Below are 20027 nucleotides of genomic sequence, written 5' to 3'. Positions count from 1 at the left end.
TGTGTGATGACAAAGGACTGCCTTGACCTGTATTTATGATATCTGACATGAGTTGAGACTGATCACAAATGCTGGTGACAGAGAAGAAGCAAAGCTCTAATCCCAGGCTGTGTTTGAATTATCCACTTGAAGGCTGCCAATCTCTACTTCAGACAGATGCAGTGATTTACTGAACTAAAGAAAGGGGCATTACTTACAGTGTAAAGCAGCTCTGGTTGTCGGCATTAACAGGAAAATAAATGTCACCATTCTTATATGTTTAAACAAATGACTGATGCTGGTACTTTTCTGGCAGACAGAGCAGGCTGCAAACAGCTTTGACGACATTTAAGTGGATTCAATAACATTTTCAGTCGATACCAAAACACTGAGAATCAGAGCTTACCTACAAATACCACAGCTGATGCTTCCACTCATATTGCAGTGTGGATGGGGGTCAATAATGGGTCCAGCAGTGTCACATTGGCACTTACATGTGGTATTTATGGTCACTGTCAGCGTGTCTTTAATGCCCCGTGGACTGATGGTAAAGAACTTGTTCTCCATACACGTGTCTGCGGTCACCGTAATTTCAAAAATAACCTGGAATGGGAATTCAGGTGTTGTGAGTCACAAGTGCATATAGTATAACAATACTCTAAACTGGTCAAAACAAGAGATTCACTTTGTATAACAGTATACAGTGGTCTCTCGCTATAACGTGGTTCACCTTTCGCAGCCTTGCTGTTTCGCAGATTTTTTTGTGTGCAATTTTGCATGCAGTTTTTTTTTTTGTTTGTTTGTTTTAAACAGCGCATTGTGTTCTGCGTCCTGATTGGCTGTAGACTATTGTCAATTGATCTCGTGCCATATCTCCTGTACAGTACAGAATGCGTTCAGCTTGTCAAATTTACATAAATCTTAGATCGCTAGCAGTGTGACTCTGAAGTGCTGTACTGTATGTTTGTAAGTTTTCTCCCCAACAAACACAACAAGGTCGACGAAACGTTGTCACCTGCGGGAGCCTTTGGTTTCATTCTATAATACTGGACTTATTTTTCTACAAGGTTTGAACTTTGTGTTTAAACAAGAGAGAAAAGTGTGAAAATGTTCATGCCTGTCTGAGAAAAGTGTATAAAGTGTGTAGTGAGGGGTTTTACAGCCTTAAAACATCTATAATAATTGTAAAAAATAAAACCATGTGCAACCGTGGCAAAAAGTTAGTCTAGAGCCCTGTAATATATCAATGATACCCAAAGAGCTGTGTATACATTTTTAAACATTATTGGCTCTCAACATTTGGCTGTTCTGCCCACGTGGTCTAAAGCTTGCAGGTACATGCACTAATTTGGTTTTCAACTTGATTTAAACTGTCTTGTTAAGAGTCAGCCCATGGTACTCAGTATTAGAATGATACTGGTCTATCTGGACCACTTTAATAAAGAGTGACTACCTAAGTTACTCTCCATGAGTAAGGTTTATCGTGTGGATGGATACCACATCAGCATAATGGTTTTTATTACATCAGGCAATTGAAATTAATAATTGGGTCTGAATTTAATTGTTTATCAATGACAAATCACAAAAATGACTTTTGTGTACTGACCAAAACAATACTGCACAAAGTGGCTGAGACAAAGTTCTTCCACCGCATGGCTGGGTTTGTCCTTAGAGTTTAGGCTGAGGAGTTAGCTTGGTTGGTTTTATTTAAAAAAGCCATTTCGAAGGTCAAGTCAAGTCAAGTGGCTTTATTGTCATTTCAACCATGTGCAGTGGTACAGTACACAGTACTGTACTGTGTGCCTCCAAGACCATGTTGCTATATATGGCAGTCAATCAACAGGATGACATAAAGTGCAAGTGTGCAAAAATTGCAAGAAAAAAACAATAACAAACCAGTGCAACACCAGACAGAACAGAATGATACTGAACCAACAGTGCAATAGAAAAGTGCAACAATGGCAGTAGGTTGTGCAAAAAGTAAGCATTTTGCAATAAAGGGCATCTGAGAAGGATGTCTTCAGCCCACCTACCATTTAAAGTACTCTCCCAACTAGGTGAAAACTCTGTGGGATCCTGGACTTGGTGAAAAGGTTAAAAATTCCATATCATATTCTTTCAGATCTCCTCAGCAAGGTTGGAGGGTCAAAGTATCATTAATGCTAAAGGAGGCCGAGGAGTAACTAAGCATCTGAGACAATGAGCAGGAAAGTGCAGGACGGACAGGTGAAGAGGCCATGCTGCTAGCAAGTCTGCTACGAGCTAAGCTAGCAAAACAGTAAAGACACAGTGAGTGAAAACTTTGGCTATAAATTAGCGAGCGAGTACACAGAGAGTGTGCTTCGGATGAAGCACATTAAGGTTTTATTATGAAATAAAAAGTTATCTAAAAAATTTTAATTAAATTATTATGCAGATGAGCTACTCAAACACACCACTGTGTGTTGGAATAGGAACACGAAGTGATACTCTACCGCAGAGAGGGCAGTGTTACCAAGTGACAGCGCCACCCAAAGGATCGAGAATTAAAGATTCTGAGCTACAAAATAGGTGCCACCAAGACTTGGACCACCCATCCAGATCAATCCAATGTTCACTGACATGTGGGTGACATGTGACTATGAAAAGTTCAAAGAACACTGACCTCATCTCCCACGTGCACTTGGTCACAAACCCCCTCTTTCTCGCTTTTTTCTCCATGGCTGCATATCGGCCTGTAGACGACTCTCACTTTTTCAGGGAGATTGTCATGAGTTATGGTCACTTTAGAGGATAATGCCTGTCATGAATTTGAAAAGATGGTAAATGGTCTGGTAAAGATAATGAGAGAGAGAAACAAAAACACCTCCAAATCATTAGAAATATTCCACTCATCACAAAATGTGTCAACTTACATTGTAGGCTCTTTCAATCAACTGAACAACATTCTTGGAATCTGATGACAGAACTCCAACTTCTGATTTTGGAATCATCTTTGAGAGTTCCTTGGAAAGACATGAAATGTAAAATCAGTCAAGAGTCCAACTATTTTTGCCCCACAAGCAGATAGAAAATGAAAGGTACATCTTATTTACCTTGTACACAGACTCAACATTTTGTGTCACTGCAAATATCGTCTGAATCCTGTTTTTTTCCAACTGCATAGCTAGCTGTCCAACAGAGGGGTAGTCCTGGAGATTTTTGGAGAGTGGAGAAGAGATGAAAAAGAAAATAAAGTGATATGTATGTGTGTGTGAGGCGTCAGCATATATATAAATGCAAGTATGGATTTTATATCATTGTTTTCTGTGCAGTCTGATTTTTTTTGTCCTTATTCAAAACAATTAAAAGAGAGGGGAAAACATTGGATGCTTATAAATCTGATCCATGTTCTTCTTAGAAGCTGAACAAAACTCACATGATTCCATACATACCATCTCAGTGCTCTTGACATAAAGATTGTTTTCCATGTGACACTGTTCATCATTGGGTTCCAGTATACCGGCCAGCTTTCCGTCCCCAGCCATATGGAATCCAGCATCAGTGGTAAGCACAATCAGCCGAGTGCTGTTGCTGTTCCAACCAATTTTGTCCTGAACAACATATCAGGGAGCATTAAGACCCAGTCAAATGCTGTCAAAATCAACTTTGGCTAAAAAAAAAAGCTGTATTTACTTTTTTTACCCTGAGAAAAATACATCTAGATCGAATTTCTCTAAAACATTTAGTTATGAACATAACTGCTGTGTGAGCCATGTTTGGCTGGATGGAACTCCATTGTTTCATCCTGTTTCCAGTCTGTTAGCTTTGACTTTTCAGAACATGTGACAAGTCATAAATGAGTAGAGGCCTACATGTTTGGCTATATGAGCTGTGGGCATTGACTGTGACGAAGTTTAACCACTGCATGTGTGTATATGTGTTTGTGCATCTGCTGCACTGTGGTGCTTGTCTCTGTGGTGAGCAGGTTAGACTCAGATCAGTATGTACGACTGACCAAGAAAGCTTGTAATTAACACTTTATTTAAAAGCGACCATCATTTACATTTAGAACAGAGGCCGACCTGTTCAGATGCCACCAGATCAATGATAAGGGATGTGTGATTTAAAGGACGGCACTGTATGGTCTTAGCAGCAGAGGTCTTACCTCACATACAGCAGCCTGCATCATGGCATCCAGACTCCCCTCTGGAGAGTCCAGATTCCCAGAGATAAACTGCTTTTTCACTTCAGCTTCGAAGTCATTCTTATTTGGTGTCAAACTAAGGACATGTCTGTAGCCAAAGGCAGGCTGACACTGCTGGTCGTTCTCATCACACGGCTTCTGCAGTTTTTCCTTGTTGGTATTCGTGTAAGGAAGGACTGTTTTATCAACAAAGGCACCAAACCCTGGAATTACAGAAATAGTAAGGTTTATAAAACATACTAAAAAGCAACAGTATAGGGCAGAAAAGATAATACATTTTGTGTTAACTCTTTGTTGACAATGGACTTGAAATTAATTTCTGACTTAGTTTCCATTCATACCAAAAGTGACTGGGAGAGCACAAACCTCTGTAGGACAACCTCCTCCCTAATGAATGAACACCACTGTGTCGTTAATTAAAAGCTCTCTGTAGCCATATTTAGCTACTGAAAAGCAGGAGGTACATGTTACATGAATCCACCAGCAGAAGAGCCCTACACTCCACAGTTGATGCACTAATGCACTATTATAGCAATTTTAAAGACACTGACTAATTTGGATTTAAATGTTCATTCGTTGCTCTTTGGCTGGAGTTCCTGTCCACAGTTAGTAAAATCTGTGTATACCAAGTTGGGAGATTATGATGTAATGTTTTTACCTATTCTAGCATGGTTTGTGATTTTTCTCAGTGCAGCAAAAAGATCTGTTCCTAGTACTTGGACATTTGCCAGGTCATCCTTCATGGAGTAGGACAGATCCATCAGGTAGTAGAGATCCACTGGATGGCCCTCAGCTGCCTTAAAAGAAACATTGAATGAAACTGGAAGTCCTGCAAACACAGTTAAAAAAAAGGGAATGATTAAAGGCAAAACCAAAGCTACTCCCCCCCATACATACAGTAGAACAATATATGAACTGTAAATAGTACATACAGTACACAGCATACATAGGCACTAGTAATATACAGTGGGGCAAAAAAGTATTTAGTCAGCCACCGATTGTGCAAGTTCCCCCACCTAAAATGATGACAGAGGTCAGTAATTTGCACCAGAGGTACACTTCAACTGTGAGAGACAGAATGTGAAAAAAAAATCCATGAATCCACATGGTAGGATTTGTAAAGAATTTATTCGTAAATCAGGGTGGAAAATAAGTATTTGGTCAATAACAAAAATACAACTCAATACTTTGTAACATAACCTTTGTTGGCAATAACAGAGGTCAAACGTTTACTATAGGTCTTTACCAGGTTTGCACACACAGTAGCTGGTATTTTGGCCCATTCCTCCATGCAGATCTTCTCGAGAGCAGTGATGTTTTGGGGCTGTCGCCGAGCAACACGGACTTTCAACTCCCGCCACAGATTTTCTATGGGGTTGAGGTCTGGAGACTGGCTAGGCCACTCCAGGACTTTCAAATGCTTCTTACGGAGCCACTCCTTTGTTGCCCGGGCGGTGTGTTTTGGATCATTGTCATGTTGGAAGACCCAGCCTCGTTTCATCTTCAAAGTTCTCACTGATGGAAGGAGGTTTTGGCTCAAAATCTCACGATACATGGCCCCATTCATTCTGTCCTTAACACGGATCAATCGTCCTGTCCCCTTGGCAGAAAAACAGCCCCATAGCATGATGTTTCCACCCCCATGCTTCACAGTAGGTATGGTGTTCTTGGGATGCAACTCAGTATTCTTCTTCCTCCAAACACGACGAGTTGAGTTTATACCAAAAAGTTCTACTTTGGTTTCATCTGACCACATGACATTCTCCCAATCCTCTGCTGTATCATCCATGTGCTCTCTGGCAAACTTCAGACGGGCCTGGACATGCACTGGCTTCAGCAGCGGAACACGTCTGGCACTGCGGGATTTGATTCCCTGCCGTTGTAGTGTGTTACTGATGGTGACCTTTGTTACTTTGGTCCCAGCTCTCTGCAGGTCATTCACCAGGTCCCCCCGTGTGGTTCTGGGATCTTTGCTCACCGTTCTCATGATCATTTTGACCCCACGGGATGAGATCTTGCGTGGAGCCCCAGATCGAGGGAGATTATCAGTGGTCTTGTATGTCTTCCATTTTCTGATGATTGCTCCCACAGTTGATTTTTTCACACCAAGCTGCTTGCCTATTGTAGATTCACTCTTCCCAGTCTGGTGCAGGTCTACAATACTTTTCCTGGTGTCCTTCGAAAGCTCTTTGGTCTTGGCCATGGCGGAGTTTGGAGTCTGACTGTTTGAGGCTGTGGACAGGTGTCTTTTATACAGATAATGAGTTCAAACAGGTGCCATTCATACAGGTAACGAGTGGGGGACAGAAAAGCTTCTTACAGAAGACGTTACAGGTCTGTGAGAGCCAGAGATTTTCCTTGTTTGAGGTGACCAAATACTTATTTTCCACCCTAATTTACGAATAAATTCTTTACAAATCCTACCATGTGAATTCATGGATTTTTTTTCACATTCTGTCTCTCACAGTTGAAGTGTACCTCTGGTGCAAATTACTGACCTCTGTCATCATTTTAAGTGGGGGAACTTGCACAATCGGTGGCTGACTAAATACTTTTTTGCCCCACTGTATACAGACACATAATTCAGATTGTTGTGATAGGGTGAGTTCATGCAATTTTTATAAGCACTTTCTGCTTGGAATGAATCTGTGAGAAACCAGGCCTGACATTCACTTAATATTGTAGGCAACATTAACCGATTCCACTGACCAGGTCGCAGGTCAAGGTCAATCTTCTGAGGCCTCATTTGGACAACTTGCCCATTTTGAGATGCAGACAGAGGATCATCCTTGGCAATGTTTCGTTTGTTTTTAGGGGAGATGATTTCATTCTCTTTGCAGCCTTTTTTGATCAACTCAGCTCTGGTGTTACAGCGCACTGCATCCTGTTCTCCATTTTTGGTGAAATTCTGCATGAAGGGAAGGAGACAAAAAAGAAAGTTCTTCTTCATAATAAATCTTGATACATATCACTTATCTGTGTCTTTTGCCCAAGTTTAAAAAGAATTTTGTCAATAATCCTCAAGTCAAAAGGAAAAACATTTTCCAGCGGCTTACACTCACTATAGTAGTGAGTGTAATGTACAGTATGAGCTCCATCAGGACAATATCACAGTCACATTACAATCACCACTTATTATAAAAGTTATAAAAGCACAAAAGTTTGCCTGATCGGTATTATCACATAATAACCATTTAATGATAAAAACGCATAATGTTCATAGTTGACCTCTGAGTTTAGATCCACACAGCTTATAGCATGAAACTGAAAAACCATTGTTAACATTTCTAAGATCTGCACCACTTGTCATATATATTTATCACTGCTTTCAATGGTCTGTATCACAGTGAATCATGGAACTGTTCTCATATCTCCCCTTTCATAAAGCCAGGTCCAGTGTATCCCTAAAGCACCATTCCTTTGTAATATTAGAACTGGACAAAGTCTTGCTATGGGTACAGCCAGTTAGCAAAATGTGGTTTTTGATGCAGCCTTGGTGAAGTACGATAACTGTAAGATTTTTTTAAAATGGGATATGCCATTTTTCCAAAAGTTTTCACGACGTTTACACTGCTGGGAAGGGTTAAGGAAAACCTCTAGAACATGGAAAACCTGGGCGTTATCAGCCATGTGTGTGGGTATGGTGGTTGTGTCTAACAAAGACAACAAAAAGCTAGGTTTGTGTGAGGATCTATCTGATTTGAAAGAGTATGTGCACTGTAAACTGTGCATACCAGCAGAGCAAAAGTGTTGCGTGAACTTGATGCCAACATGGGGTTCTGGTAGATTCCACCATTAAGTACCCAAATTCAATTACACACTTTACACTGTCTTACTATATCTTTAACTATCATCTTGGATTACCTCAAAACCAGAACTTTTCAAGCACATGAAGCCTGAAGAGGGGCTGGAAAACTGTGGTATGTTACATTGCTGATCTGCTGATATAACGGCAGGACCAGGAAGAGCATGACACTGGACTTAAAATTAGTGGAATTAGTGATTACACAGTGTAGTCTGAATGTGATGCACTCCATCTCTGGTGCAGAAATATCCAATATCTAATAGTCACCCAAGTAACAAAACGTGCCATCATAGTAAGAAAGGAAGCTGACCTAATGTACTGGCAGTGGCTCAGTCTTACAATAAGTTCTGGATGTGAACCTACGATAACCTGAGAAGCAAAATCAAATTTGGTTGCAGGAAGTGTGAAGCAGCATGTGGTGTTTGACAGAATGGAAACCACATCAACTAATTAGAAAACTTGAGGGTCTATTGTGTGGATTGAAAATGAACTCAGCTGCGACTGAGGTGAAACACACGAGTGTGTATTTCTACATATGTATTTTAATGGTATAACAGGTAATTACTGACATGCTACCACGGGTTCAGCAGTGGATTAGAGGACAGCTTTTCGTTGTAGATAAAACGCTCACTTTAGCACTAAAACAGAGACAGTATTTAGATTTTACATAAACTTTCTTTCTCACCAGTGTTTGGCACCATGCACAGTATGGCCCAGATTTTATACAGTCATCACAGGAGTTGATCAGTGACTTTGAGCAAACTTCTTCTTGTTGGCACAGCCCTGGAAAGAAACCCCCAAAAGTGTATCATGTATATCATGTTTACAGAGTCATTGACAACCTCAAAATCATAAACCGCTCAAACGTACATTTTACACATGCAGTCATTTTATTAAACATCACATTAAGTAAAAGGTAAAGGTTGATAAGGTTTATAAATTTGTGAATAAATATTGTAATGTAGTATTTATGCTTTACCATGTCTACCCATCAGCAGGAGAATAAGTAATGGCATACACCGATCCATGTTCTGCTGGAAAAAGACAACAGTCAGCGGATTTAAAATTGCAGAATTTTCATAAAGGCAGAGACACAGGACAACTACAAAACTAACAAGATCCTATAAAATACTTCCTCATGAATTTGCTCACGCCCCAAATATCTCTTATTATTTCCAAAAAGGTGCTCTTATACTTTGTAAACTCTGTAATATATTGTATTATTTAATTGATTCTTGGACCAACTGTAACCCACATCATTTCTTTAGGGATTATTAAAGTATTCGGATTCTGATAAATAAACCTTTCCTTTGTCTTCAAGCATCTGAACAGAAGAGCGCTGAATGCTACAAGCAGCACAGACAACAGCACCACCTTCAGGTCTGTAGCTGCAGTACATCTCGGCAAGTTGCTGCGAGGATTTGCTCATGTGTACAGTTTGACAACATTGATTTAAAATGGCTGAAAAACTATACAAAACACATACACAAATATTCAGCTAACCATTCGTGTAACTGCTGTAACAAGAAGAAACATTTTACAAGTGTCCTTACAGCAGCATTAACTCACAGACTACATTAAAGACCATGCTGACATGTGTAACACACCCAACTTTCAGAGCTAACAAATATAATACCCAGTGCAAAGGTTTCCTGTACTCAACCACAAACCACCCAGTTTTGCGAAATGTGTCAGTATTCCACACCATAAAAGGTAAAGGGAAGAGTGAAGTGTTAGTTCATCAGTACATTTCCGCTTTCTGAAAAAAGTGCTCATGAGAAAGAAGGAAGCATTTCTCTCGTATGTGTCTATAAATGACTGACTCCACCAGCCTAAAAATACCTTATCAAATGAGACAAATGAGGTTGGAGAGACTGAGGTGGTGTGTGAGACTTTTTCTAAAGCCTTATAGAGCATCATTTTAGTCTGAAACAAAAGGCCTCAAATTATCATTTGACTTAATTCAACACAGACAGAACACTTTGTGTTTACAGTTTAAAATTCAGTTGAATCCAGTGCGTGATGCAGCATCATCTGGCCCTAGCCCTACTGTGTGCTAATTAAACAACTTGACTGAAAGTGTATGCACCATACACACACACAGCATGAAAAGCTCACATTAGACTGTATTAGATTATAACATGAGCAGAAGAAAAAGAAACTTGATCATGAGCACACGTTACAATGCACTTCCGTGAACAGAACTTTATTGCTCACCCTGTGTTAACCGCTTTTTTATTCGATAAGATTCTACTCTAACTCTCCAGGTGACTGACGAGACAGATTTTAAGGCACTGATACTGATATGAACTGCTCTTAATCTGAAATTTAACGAGGATTAAGAAAGTGTTTTGTTGTGACTTTCTTTCTTCCTGTGTTGTCACTGTTGTTGTATTTAATGAGCTGGAGAAAAGTTCCAACCTGTTAACAACAAACATGATTCTGTTTAGTAATAATGTTAAATGTAATCGATTCAATATAGTCACTTCTGGCTCAGGAGATACGGTGATCATAACATTCCTATGTTACGGTCAAAGATACCACAGTGGAATTAGTTGTTACTAGTTGCAGCAAATGTAGCTTAATGTAATGTGTTTTCATTTAAATGACACTCAGACATGTGGAGGCTACGACTTAACTGCTGCTCTTTCTGTGTGCATGTATCTATCATCAGGCACAAGAAATAATCAGATAGTTCCTTTGTGAAGCTGACATATGATGCAGAAAACAGGAGGGGGTGATGATACAGCTTTGTATTAACTCCACTTAATACAACACTGACACAGAAACCCGGTTAAAAAATTGTGCAACCCTTTCTCAGAAAAATGTCAAGCAGTCAACTTCCCCCCAAAAACAGAAGCTTCTCTTCCGCACGCTGCTTATTATAACTTTAAGTGTCACAAAGCAGTGGTGTGGCTGCATTACATTAGTCTGGTTCTCTAATATTTTCTCAGTTTTTCACTGATGGTATAAACTATAAAGTTCGTTTTGTTCTTCTATAATAAACTTGCTTTTTTAATGTGAGAAGAGGCAACAGAATAAAATGTGACATGATTCATTAGAGGTAAAAATCTATTTTCAAACAGAAACAATTTCTTGAAAAAGCACAACTTACCAGAAGCAGGAAGATTCAGCTCTGATAGCTGGCTGACAGTTACACTGAACACTATGTGGATGGCGAAACTCCGCCCTCTTAACAGGAAATGTGAAGCAACCAGTGTTAAAGAGAATGCGATGGGCTGGGCGAAATATCACAATTTGATGTTAAATATAGATGCTGCTAGGTAGAACAGCAAATGTGACACAGATGTGACTACACAAAGAGTACTCATTTTGTGTGGGTGTATACATCTAAAATAGAAAAATAGAAAATACATCTAGAATGTATGAAAAATAATTCAAACGAAAGGAGTATATTAACTGAACACAAAAGTACTCTAGGCACTCTTTTCCCTGGAAATCTGAAGTAAAAGTGTAACACCAGTTGTTGGGTTGTGTTACTTGTTAAAGAAAGTGTTGTTGTTGTTGTTGTTTTACTTTTAGTTAGACATTGCATGGTAGTATGCCTGCTAACTCATCATTTCAGGGCTGTTTGGGTTGTTGATTTTAACCACATCTAAATAGAAAGAACATTAACAACCACTATGTCACCTGTCCCAACAGGAAAACACAGCACTGGACCTGCTGTATGCTCTTAATGCATACACTGCCACTATATCCCACCTGATATCTAAAATAAAAACAGCATCTCATGACATACGTTCATAGCGGTACCTCTCCTGAGGAAGGGCCTGCTCTTTTCAATTTAATATATAATCGCACCAAATCAAACAACAATCATTTGAAGGTGTGCTATATTATATATTCTACAAGAATACACAGAAACCCCAACAATTAAACATTTCCTATGAGCCAGCACTTGGCGACAGTGAGAAGGAAAAAAACTTCCTTTAAACAAGAAGAAACCTCCGTCAGAGCCTCGCTCAGGGAGGGGCAGCCATCTGCCATGACCAGTAGTGATGTGTCATGAGCAGAAGCATCAGCTCTGTAGTGAATCAGAAGAGCCAACTCCCATCGAGTGAGAGCCAGGTCCCCACTTTTTTTTTTAACAAGGTTTGTTGTGTTGCCACATTACTTAACTGCCTTCCCACATACATCGCACACATCAATTTCTATGCTGAAATTGTGGTCTAATGTTTTGTGCCTCGGTTTCTCATTGGCTCAGACTCCTGCGGAGCTGCAGCAGGGACATAAATGAGAGACGGAAGGCCATTTTAGTTCCTATTAACAGAGTATTGCCGACTATCCTGCTAATTGCAGAGTTCACTTTTGTCTCTATGTCATATTTACGATTAAAAATCAAAAAAATTAGAAAAGTTTAATCATATTAGACATTGATATTTTCATATGGGAATTGATCCTGCAACACTGGTAATGAAAGCATCGATATTTCAGGATCACTACCCCTCAGTCAGTGAGTGAGATGGTAGACAGCGGTGAGGAGGAGAGCCCGAGTGCGTCGCAGAAACACATAAATATGACTGACACCCGTAAACGAAGCAGCATCTAACTGCAGTTTAAAGAAGAAGCAGATACTAACTAAGAGGAGAAACCGCATCAGCCCATCCGAGCTGAGGCATTTGTCAACCTGCACTGACAACAGACTGTTTGGCTGCTGAGTTTGGTTCTATTTCTGTTCTGTGGATTTGTTTGTAGTATTTTGTTTTTGTGTTAAATTATTAAAAGTTTGATAAAAATATTAAACAAAAGTAAGAATGCCTGCTTTCGTATCAGAACAAACAGACAAAATTACAATTATAAGGCTTCTCATTAAAACACTAAATGCAAAAAAGTTTATCAGCACACAAAGCATTCATATTTGCCAAGTAAGGCTAAAATATGAGGCTAAGTTTTTTGGGTTTTTTTGTATTTTTATTTAGTTATTTATTTTTTCTTTCTGTTTTGCTTCTTTTTCCTTTCTTTTTTTCTTCTTTCATTCCTTTGTATGGATATTTTAGTTGTTAAAAACCGAAGAAAAAGGAAAAATATATGTAGTAACAAATAGCTGAAGTTGATGGTATTGTACAATGATTCCTAATGTCAATTAAAAAAAACAAAAAAAAAAACAAAACACAAAATTAATCTGTTACCTGTAGGGCTGCCACGATTAGTCGCCTAGTCACGATTACGTCGACTATCAAAATCGTCAATGACTGATTTAATAGTCGACGCGTCTTTTGAAGCTTTGTAAGATCACAAAAGACGCAGGAATAAGTAGTAGGATTTAAGAGTGTAATAACGGACTGAAACAGAAGATGGCAGCACTGCATGTACAAGGATGCCAGCTGCCGTTAAACCCCAAAGAAGAAGAAGCTGTGTCCCAGAATTCATAGCGGAGCCCAGCTCAGTGTCCAACAATGGCAGCAGCTAGTTAGTTTTAATATTACTCTTATTATTCTTTCTCGGTCACAAAATAAACGTTTAGCATATTTTCAGGCGAGAATGTAGCTGTGTAAACCTCAAATATCTGCTCAGTTTATCAAGACACCACATATTTTCAAAAGCGCTCCGACGTCTTTTTAAGGACAAAAACCTGTAGAAAGTGTCAGAAACAAGGCAACATAAAAAGAGCATGTAGAAAGAGAGCATACAGAAACAAAAATCTGAAAATAAGTTTCAAGGACAAAGAAAAACAAGTGCAAGTTAATTGGTGTACTTGCAAGGTACTTGCAAGAGAATGCAGCTAATTCTGATCGCATGAATACAGATGAAGATGACTTATCATGCTTAGATTTTCATAGCATAACGGAAATGGACGGGAAAAGATTACGGATAACAAAAAAGAAGTCTGGTGTAAACCTGAAAATGGAGCTGGCTCAGCTTTGTCAGGATTTCGGGCAGGTCATGCCAGACGTGATAGTTCACGCTGATGGACATAGGAAGTGTTACAAACAGCTGATCGGATCGGCAAAGCGTGTTTCTGGAATATTATGTTTTTGTTGCTGCAAGTGCTTTTTATGCAGTTTTTGCAAAGCTATATGTGGAAGGAAACTGTGACCTAGGACAAGCTGATGGCATAAGATGTAAGTATAACTCCTCCGGTTTCATATGCAAAAAAAATTATTGCGCTAGCTTACGTGGTTGCAGTGCTACTGGGATTTTAAAATAGTTACGCAAAATGGAGCGTGTCCGCTCCAACCGGCTTTAAAGGGTTAAATAGTCCACTTAACCAAACAATTTCTCCTCTGGACTATTCCATTCAGTAGGTAGGTAAGATGAACATTATTATATTCAAACCTCTAGTACTCCTCTTTACTGGCAACCTAAACTCTGTGGTGTAATCAATACATATTACAACAATAAATCTATTTCTTCATAAACCCTCTAAAATCAACTTTATTAAATTATAAGAGTTCTTCCCCTTCTGCACTTGGTCTCTTCCTGTGACCTCAGATGAACCTAGAAGCTATAAAGCAGGAAGTAAAACTACATTTCCTCCTTTTGTTTCTGGAAGACAGGTAGGTAAGGTAAGTTCTAAACAATACAAATTAACAGTTGAAATAAAGAACATTAGTGATGGCCAAATGAAGCTTTCTGAAGCATTGAAGCTTGTATTGAAAAACGGTTCATTACTCGGAGCTTTTCAACACAATCCTCTCTGGTGACATCTGGTGGTCAAAAATATGAAGAACAGCTTGAATCCACAAAAGAAAACCAACTGCTTCGTAATGATTGCTCACTCTACAAAGTGGAATTCTGTCTGATATTGGGCCACCGTTGTGTTGCTTTAAACGTGTATTTTTTGGGGTGACAAAACTGCTGTTTATTACTTTAATAAATAATTTTGACCAGTAAACTTTCCTTGTTTAAATATGCACCATGGTGTGGTCTTTCTTTGCTTGTGACTTCTTGATGTTGGTAAATACAATAATTGAAAAATACCACGTTACATATAATATACATATAATAATGTACAACACATTATGGAGTATGCTTCTGCTGTGAGGTCCCGCCTCCAAGTACTTATGCAGTTAATCGCTAGACGGGTGTATTTATAAATAATATTACATTAGGGAAATTTTCCTATACATATTTTTGACCTGGGGGTAGAATTGATTGTGAACTGGAAAGGGAAAATGCTTATAAACTTGCAAATTAAAAACATGATGCATTTAAGGTAACCCTTTTCCATTTGTATTTAAGAAGAAAATTTGTTCCACTGTACGATGGCCAAACCTGTTCCTTTTCGTGGAGATAATTTCTCCTGACTTAAGGAAAATCCCTTCACATGGAACAGAGGAGGCTGGAGTGCACAGAAACTGGTAGAGATGCAGTTATACATTCTAACTGGGCCCCACCAACTATCACCTAAAGAGAATAAATAAATTAAATTGCTGCACATTTTGCAGACTAACAGTTTAAAATTATTTAAAACATAAAATATATATTTTTATAACATTAAATGTAAAGAGTCAAATAGAAGTCTTTCTAAAGTTATTTAATGATATTTATATTATGAAAAGCAGATTTTTGACATTTGAAGTTTTTCCCGTTGTCATATAAAATAAACACGCACAAAACAAAAGCAAACAACAAGAACACAAAGCTGGAAAACCCACCCGATTGACCAAAATCAACTAAAAATACTCCCACACAACAGAAACTCCTCTATTCCTCGCTGGCTCCAAATCTCTCAATAGAAATATCAGTGGTTTGCTATCTGTAACCATCAAAACGCTCCACAAATCCCGCGAATGTTTCACCTGCTTATAAACCATTGAATCAGATACCGAAGCAGTTAGGTTGTAAATGAAGCTTCAGACGTCACTGATCACGTGATTCTGGCCAAACGAATCAAGCTTCGACACAGTGCTTCTGAAGCAGTGAGTTGATTTTTTTGACACAGGCACCGGAGCGTCAGCTTCAAGCGGGCCATCACTAAAGAACATGTTAACTTAACAAACTTGTAGGAATTGATTTAAACCAAGATCTTATATTATATAATCTGTAAAAGTGCAAAACATAAACAAACCCGGGATAGTAGATGTTTGCCTATGGCAGACTATATATGAAATATGGTTAAATCAAAACAAGAATGTTAACTAAGAATATAGACAAGTGGTACTCTCACCCACTTTGTCACAACCTCCTTCAATCAAATCTACAAAGCGAAGTGCAGATGCAGAATAAATAATTTAGCACACCTTCAAGCAAGACACCAAGGAGTTTTGATGTAGGACAACAAGTGTTAGTACGTGATTATTGAGAAGCGAGTGGACACCTAGACAGTCAGTAGAAGTGGACCACTGACGTCTGACGTGGACACTGGAGACGTCATACTGATTAAATATTGAATGTTCAACCAAAGACCCTGATCAGCTGACATCCAACAATCAAGACACAGTTTGTTCACCAGGAATTTCTTGTTGGTTATCTGCGCGTGGACACTTCACTTTTGTTTATTATCTGTTTAGTCAAAGCGATTAATGGTTCACGAGTTAACCTATATCTGCATCTTTGATATAAGCTACACTGATGCAAAGACACAACAACGGTGACATTCCACCACCAAACTCCCAGCATGCACCAGAGTGAGTGAGAGAGTGACAGAGAGAGAAGATGATGACAAACAAAGATGCGTGTTCCTGTCAGTGAACCCCAGGAAGGCTGCTGGTCCAGACAGAGTATCTGGCAAGGTGAGGAGAGCATGTGCCCACCAGTTCCCCCACAGCGGCTGCACTCCCTGAGGGTCCTCAGGAAGTACAAACTGAACTCTAACCTGCACCACAGCATGGTACGGCAGCTGCACTGAGTTGGACAAAGTGAGACTGTAGTGTAGTAAAGGCAGCATATAAGATCATTGGCTGATGAGCACAAAGCCATAACCACCCTGAACTCACACATGCACTGAAGACACAGTTTCACCCCACATTCCAAGGATTTCCCTCTATAAACCACCAGTGTGCAATAACCCAAACTGTATATAACTCTATTTATTTACATATTTATTTTCTTTCTTTTTTTTTTTACCAGATTGTATTTTTGCACATTTTTATACTTTTTCTGTAAATACTGTTCATATGTATATAGCCCCCCACATGTTTGCACTGAGATTCTCTGTATCTCATTGTACATCTGTATAGTGAGAATAAAGGCATTGTATTCATTTAGGATCACGTGACTAAGCCCACTGTCACACAGGTCGGTGTAAGAAAATGTGTATTCTTGACCAGCTGACAAAAACCTCCTTGTGACTTTGGTCACCAGCTTATTGCTGCAGTCTTAGTCTGAAGGGAAGTGAGTTGTCTACAGTTCTCTGAGCTATAGTGAAAATGCAAAAGTACAGCCAAACCTGAAATGGTGATTGTTTGCTTTTAAAGTCAAAGCCGGAATAGAGAAAAATGCAGATCAGTGCCTGCCAGTAGTCAGGATTAAAAACCTCCAGTTCATGCAAATGTATAGGGTCATCACGAGGGCTTCAACTCAAATTACTTAATTATATTTTTTAATAATTTTTTTTTTTTAGTCGTCATCATAAACACGAGTCTTTCACCCACATTTAAACCTAAAACTGACCTGCCAAACATACATACCTATGAGCAAAGTGCAAATGCAAAATATGGCACCATTAAGCCGTTTACTGAGTCAGTGATCAGCTACTACCCCTTTTGTTACTGGGGCGGTGTTACTGGGGTTGTTAAATACACACACACACACACACACACACACACACATACATACATACATATATATATATATATATATATATATATATATATATATATAATTATTATTATTATTATTATTACAAACATAAGAAATAAAAATACATGCAGCAGGCTGCCGGCGGAGCTCACGGGCGCGTCACTGCAACTCCCCCTGGCTTCTGCTCCGCGGCTGCTGAGTGAGCCCTCATCTGGGACTCTCCTCAGCTCTTTCCGGGACAGTGGCGCGGCTGCCCCTCTGTTGGTCTTCCTTGGTCTCTTGTGTTCTGGGGGCCTCTGGATGTCTGGAGTTTTGATCTCCTCCACACCTGCTTCACGCCCTGGAGGACGGGGCTGTGGCCCCCCCCCACACCCTCTAGCAGATTATTACATGAAGGAACCTTTTAAAAAAACAAAAAACAAGCGCGTCCATGCTCACAGGTGTACACACGGGTGATCACACCCACAAACTACACCCTTTTTGGCTCCTACCTCAAAGCACACTGTGTTCTGTTGATCTTATGTGCTGCACAATAATGTTTAACATTTAGTATTTACTGTCATATTCCCATATATCATTGTGATGTTGTTTATTCTATTACTCTTGTTCTCTTCTGCTTGCTTTCTTTTTTCTTTCTCAGCAGGTGATCCAGGTGATTGATATATGCATTTTTTTTCTCTGCCCGTTCTGTTGGTTTTTGTCTTTTGCCCTTCTCCCCCGTCCCTCTTCTCAGCTGTTTCTCTTTCCCTCTTTCTTTCTCCCCTTCTTTCCCCCAGTCAAGTCTGTCCCGTATTCAGTAAGTGAAAATAAAATAAACAATAAAAGGTGAATCAAATGGACCATTACGGCAAGGCTGGGATGGTCAGTTTGGTAAAGTAAATCCGTTGGGCATCTTTCTTTGCCTTTAGACAACAATTCTGATGGCAAAAGAGCCAAACGGGACAGGCCAAAAAAAAAAAAAAATACATGCAGCACATAATGTAATTGTTATGAGGTATTTCTGATGGTCCGGGCATAAACAGGAAGAAAAGGTGTAGTCTATTGATTACTGGGTAGTGGAAAGGGGGTGGGATTAAATAAGTTTATGCTTCTTCCTGCTCCTTTTTGATCATGAAAGCTTTTTGTTGTTGTTGTTGTTTTGCTTTGTTTGTCTCTTTTTATTTCTCCGTTGTTGTACTTTAAAAAAAAAAAAAGGAAGATTCAATTCAATCCCCGAAAGGGCAACAAACCAACACATTTTTCCTGATAATTATCCTGTAACTTTACTGAATAAAGAAATAAAACCTCCAACATTTCAGGGGCAGACATTCGTTATAAGAACTGTTTGTGAACTAAAAATCAAGAATGACGGATACTATTTGTCCGTGACTTGGAAAGCCCGGTGCGTGCTCGCCACGCAGGGGAAACAAATTCTCTCGGGGATATCTACCGTGAGGTTGACACGACACCTGGACGGGTAGCGTTCCAGAGCAACGAGAGACGGTCAAACCCATGTGTGGTACACTTGCTTTTCAGGAGCTGCTACCGACAAACCAGGAAATAACAGCTGAATATTTCATCTGTGACACTTATGAGGTTGTGTGAGGATATGCTGAGCAGTGCAGCATCAAAAGCAATGAATTCGAAGGAAAAATGAGGACGGAGTCAACAACATCCGTAAGTTTTAAACACCGATACACAGTCCATCCTCTCTTTCAAGGCTCACTTGGTCAGTGGCGTGATGACGTAGGTCACGTACCTTCACGGCGAAACTGTGCCACCTTGTGGTGACAACTGAAATACTGCGTTTCAGTTAAATAACAATAACTACAACGCAGCCCAACACATTTCACAACTAGAGAACACAAATTGAATATCTCAGCATTTTTGGTCTTGACCAATAAAATAGTAAAAACTGTCTCGACTTTACCTGGTGATATTCTCATGCACGAGGCGACCGCGAAAACGCCAAACAAACGTCACCACACCGATTCAGTTCACACGACGGTAAGAGCCAACGATCTGGAAAATCTTGTCTTCGTTTTTACTCCTCCGCATTTTGTTGCTCCGATTCACAGCGTTCACAACTAAAGTGTGCACTTTGGTTTGTGTGCACTCAAACAGAGTCGAGTCAATACTGCCACCTGTAGCCAAGTGTCATAGACTACAACCAGACACACATCTCTGTCACCGCGTTTTTATTCCCGTGTCATGCACAATACATTTGTAACTTTGCGTTTTTCGTTGTGGCGTCATGCAAAAAAAAACTTTAAACTAAGTGAAATTGTATTGTGTATTTATTTTTTGGCCTTCATTGGTAAGAAATACCTAATTGTAGCTATACACAAACTTCTAGAAATCACCACTCCTATTCACAGATGAAATAGTCAGTGT

At 39.5% G+C, this 20027-nt stretch overlaps 1 protein-coding gene across 5 annotated transcripts in view; it reads right to left on the bottom strand.

Annotated features, from left to right (window-relative positions):
• itgb2 (integrin, beta 2) overlaps positions 1-19748 on the bottom strand; it is a 30783-nt gene extending 11035 nt beyond the window's left edge. Inside the window, exons 1-11 of one of the 5 annotated variants that reach the window (XM_085384043.1) lie at positions 19564-19748; positions 8929-8980; positions 8635-8732; positions 6854-7052; positions 4803-4973; positions 4106-4347; positions 3393-3551; positions 3054-3149; positions 2874-2963; positions 2624-2758; positions 386-582 (exon numbers count right to left, since the gene is read on the bottom strand). In XM_085384043.1, coding sequence (XP_085240169.1) covers positions 386-582; positions 2624-2758; positions 2874-2963; positions 3054-3149; positions 3393-3551; positions 4106-4347; positions 4803-4973; positions 6854-7052; positions 8635-8732; positions 8929-8977 — 1436 coding nt within the window. In that variant the 5' untranslated portion in view covers positions 8978-8980; positions 19564-19748. Of the gene's footprint in view, positions 1-385; positions 583-2623; positions 2759-2873; positions 2964-3053; positions 3150-3392; positions 3552-4105; positions 4348-4802; positions 4974-6853; positions 7053-8634; positions 8733-8928; positions 8984-11064; positions 11151-17779; positions 18028-19563 lie in introns of those variants that run through there. The other 4 variants (XM_085384040.1, XM_085384041.1, XM_085384042.1 and 1 more) reach the window with 4 other exon arrangements.
• Positions 19749-20027: the final 279 nt, after the last annotated feature.

The sequence above is a fragment of the Rhamphochromis longiceps genome, linkage group LG16, assembly GCF_057381845.1.
Source record: "Rhamphochromis longiceps isolate RC_006_pf linkage group LG16, R_longiceps_female_GT1.1, whole genome shotgun sequence".
In the NCBI taxonomy this organism is placed as follows: Eukaryota; Metazoa; Chordata; class Actinopteri; order Cichliformes; family Cichlidae; genus Rhamphochromis; species Rhamphochromis longiceps.
This window is presented reverse-complemented; position numbering and strand designations above follow the sequence as displayed.